This window comes from Abrus precatorius, unplaced genomic scaffold, assembly GCF_003935025.1.
Source record: "Abrus precatorius isolate BTA unplaced genomic scaffold, Abrus_2018 Scaffold2, whole genome shotgun sequence".
In the NCBI taxonomy this organism is placed as follows: domain Eukaryota; kingdom Viridiplantae; phylum Streptophyta; class Magnoliopsida; order Fabales; family Fabaceae; genus Abrus; species Abrus precatorius.
The window spans coordinates 28,163,169-28,167,180 of NW_020874362.1; the positions used below are offsets into that span (position 1 = coordinate 28,163,169).

Below are 4,012 nucleotides of genomic sequence, written 5' to 3' on the forward strand. Positions count from 1 at the left end.
GGGGCTTCTTAAAGGTGCCCATCTCCAAGGCATAATTTTGATTAAACTATTCATCACTTGGTTAACAAAATTTTGATATATCATGTCAACAATTCATCTGGGGTAGAGTTTATGTTGACGTTGATGTTGGCATGAGATTAATGATCTTGCGTAAACAAAGGACATGCACCATAATCAATCTCAAGTCTTTTATTAGCTCATCAAACACGAAAGCTATATTAGTCCAAACCCAAGGAGCTGATCTAGAAACACAAATTTACAGATTCACTCTTCACCCTTTGCTCTTAATCAGATTATCAATTCTCTATTCAGGGTCCATTTCTTTTGTATTTATTTATGAAAACAAATTTTTCCGATAAAGATTCATATAATTTTTTTTATAATGACTGTAGATGTAAATCTCAAAATATTTCAGATATTAAAAATGGTAGTTTCTACAAAATCTGTAAAAATATATCATTTAAAAAATTTACCAAACATTCCTTTAATTAACGGGAAGATTCGGAAATAGAGAGACTTATAATCATAATCAGATGAATTCAAATACAAAAGAAACACTACAACTAATACGTAATACGATTCGTGATTGCCAAGATAACAAGATTCAACATCCAAATCCAGTGGTTGCTTTATGTTTTAAAGATGTTAAATATAGCAGCAGTTTCACAATCACATGATGGTCATAATGTATGAACCAATAGAACAATCGCACACGTGAATTAGCAAGAAAGTCGTTCAGCTTCCTGATTCTATCATTTTCATTATGATAATCATCATTGTTACCTTTTAACACTTTGGTTTCTCAAAACCTGTCTTCACTGTAACAGAATACAACAAGCTTAGAAATCACGTGATACAAAACCTAGTGTAACTAATTCTACATGTGTATGAGTTTCCAATTATGTCAAATATGGCCTGCAGTAACGAATCCTCTAACAACACGGTCTTTAATACAACTATGTTGTATCCCTAAATGAATGATTTTGTGGATTACATTTTCACTTGATTGTCTGCAGTTCAATTGCTTGTATCCCCGTACTTTTGTTTTGATTTAGATTCTTTTCTTTCTATGAGATAGAACAAAATAATTCATGAAGCATAATAATAATCATACATCTATGATGTATTGTTTCCTCATCCTATGGAAGTAATATATATAAACACTTAATGGAAAAGGCTTGGTGATAGCTTTCTCACATGTCCAAGCAAAAGAATTGTTTTTTGCAAGTGAAACATTAGGCCAACGTTACACTGTAAATGAATCATAATTTAATTAAGTGGTCACTGCCTCAACGAAAGAATGCTTCTCCAAGATGGCAACTGTCTCTTCCTTTGCACTGCAAATGACAGGTGAACAAGAACACAATCAATGTAAACTGTAAAGCAAAATAAATTCATACTTGTGTTAATACATAGTATCCAAAGACTGAACAGTTTTGTTCAAAACATGTAAATCCATACTTATACTGCTAACAAAACCTGTTAATTTTGAGCCACTTTTTATTATTTAATAAAAGGCTTCAGATAAGAATAATGGCTGTGTTTCATATGCATTGTGCACAGAGGATCATCCACTATTAACCAGAGAAGGGGAAATGTTAAGTTCTCCAAACTGGAGATGAGTTTAGCGTCATTCATTTTTAGATATGCATGGTGAAATATTATGACAGAAATCCCACTATTTCCTCATCTGACATAGCACAGTCCATGTTTTAAACAATGCAGCATAATAAGAGTTCAGATCAACTACCTTCCGGGCCTAAGTATCTTGTATTTGTGTGGTATAGTGAGGTCCACAACTGTTGAGCCTGCACGACTGGATGGAAGCAAACCACCATCATAAACAAAAGCACAATGTTCCCAGAGGTTCTCAAAATCCTTGATGGAAACACTACTTGGCTGTCCACTTAGGTTTGCGCTGGTAAGGGCCAGGGCAGTTCCTGAACCACGAGCAATAATCCTGATGAAATCGCAATCAGGCACTCTAACTCCTATACTATCAAATCCTGGGTTCAAAGATCGTTCAAGAACACTCGACTCTCCTGTAAAATATCCAAGTGCATCAGACAATATATAGGATCTCTACAGCAAAACGTGAGGTTCACAGAAGATATGTTGACAAAGGAATGAAGAAATAGAACTACATTGTTGCATCAAACAAATTTTGTGAACTAATTGATTTAAACATATGTTGTAGATTATTCTTCACAGTTCATATTACTTCCATAAATTTCATTTTCCATAATACACAGACACACACAACTTACAAACCTCTTTTTAGTATAACTGTGACAGGCCCAGGTAGGAGGGACTCAAGCAGACCATGAGGTAAATGGTCAGTGACAGCAAAACGGACTATATCTGATATGTCACCCACACAGATAGCCAGAGGACTTGTATGTTTTCGGCCTTTAATCTCATAAATCCTGTTAACTGCTTCCAGCGAACTGCCAACATGCCCCAATAGAAGGTAACAGGTAATTATAAATCGATCAGAATGCAATTGATTTTTGAACACAAAGACATAAGGTTGATCTAATATTTGATTAAACAGATAAAACATATTGCAGGCATTCAGAAGGATGGGTATAATGTGGCGCTAACTTTCCTCACATCTGACATCTATGTAGAAAAATTGATATCTTGTGTCAAAACCTGTATGAAATCAATATAACATAAAGCAATTATGCATATGCTTCCTTTCAGAGAGGACTGCAATAAGCAGTCTTTGAAGATCAATTTTTTTTGTTTTAAATTACACAACACTATATTAGATATTTTGTCAGGAAATATTGTGAATAACTGAATATTAGGCTCAAAACAGCAGCAATGTCATAGACTTGTAACAATTTTATAGTCCACTTTGAATCCAGTAGGACCAACAGTAAGTTCCGCACGTGATGCTCTGAGCAAAAGCGACACGCCAATTAAGATTTATATTCAAATACTGAAATTTCACTAGTCTAGTGGTGCAGTTACAACTTCATTATTAATCAGCACTATACTATAGCATTTTCATCATTTCCCTACAGAAGGAACAACAGGAGAAATATTCTGTTAATCTGTCACTTAATCTTTTCTTCTCCAATTTGTCTTTTATCTTGATTATGACAAGCTAGTGCTTTGATTTTCAAACATAGTACAACTGAAATCCAAGATATTAAAAGCACAACAGCCACTGTTTCTTACATTCAACTAGAAAAAAAAAAGGAGAAATGAAAAATATAAGATGCAACATATACGGGGAAAAAATACTAGAGCTCATAAACAAAAGTGAAGCATGAAGGATTTTAAGCACAGATTCAAATAGTAGCATACCAAGCATCACAAGCAAATCCATAGAGTGTGTCAGTGGGTACTGCAATGACTTTCCCAGCTTTCAAAGCTTCAACTGCCTCGGCAGCATAAGCATCTGTTGCTGGATGAACCACCCCAATACCCATATCACAATTATCCACACTGTAAGCCATGCTTTTGGAGAAACCCCTTCTAAGCCCTTGGCGCTGTTGCAAACGAGGAACAAGCGACAACCTACGGAGCCCTGAAGTTCCATTGATTCAGTAAGTGCTATTAACAAGAAGAAAAAATAACCAAGACACATCTCAAACTTCAGCATGTAGAGCTGAATTTAGTTTGCATTTGACCACAGAAGATGAATTACCGCTTAAACTTAACATTTTTGTTGCTAAATGCCATCAAAGGAAGCATTTTATCCATGAAACGTAAGTGGGCATACAAAAAGTATTAAAAAAAACGTGAGCGTGTCAGAAATATGGTTAATTTATTGACCCAACAACTGTTTGATATAAGTTTAAAAGAGGACAGAAAGGGAAGAAAGACTGACAACGTTTGTGAGTAAAGAGCACCTCGGAAGTTGAAAGTGGAAAAAGAGAAACGAGGATTGAGGAGTAGCAGTCCTTGCGTACAAACATTCATCGTATTCTAAATCTGTGTTCACCATTACTCTGCTCCATAATCCCTGCCAAACCTCCGTTCCTTCAGTTAACTTAAC

At 35.2% G+C, this 4,012-nt stretch overlaps 1 protein-coding gene across 2 annotated transcripts; it reads right to left on the reverse strand.

Moving 5' to 3' along the window:
- Positions 1 to 4,012, reverse strand: LOC113858766 (yrdC domain-containing protein, mitochondrial). 2 transcript variants are annotated; one of them, XM_027491516.1, is made up of 5 exons: positions 3,845 to 4,012; positions 3,319 to 3,541; positions 2,272 to 2,447; positions 1,751 to 2,042; positions 1 to 1,337 (listed from the first exon to the last, which is right to left on the reverse strand). In XM_027491516.1, the coding sequence occupies exons 1-5, from the start codon at positions 3,930 to 3,932 to the stop codon at positions 1,274 to 1,276; spliced, it is 843 nt and encodes a 280-aa protein (XP_027347317.1). In that variant the 5' UTR covers positions 3,933 to 4,012; the 3' UTR covers positions 1 to 1,273. The 2 variants fall into 2 exon arrangements, with proteins under 2 accessions (XP_027347317.1, XP_027347318.1); XM_027491517.1 differs by having other exon boundaries at positions 1,072 to 1,337; positions 3,867 to 4,004.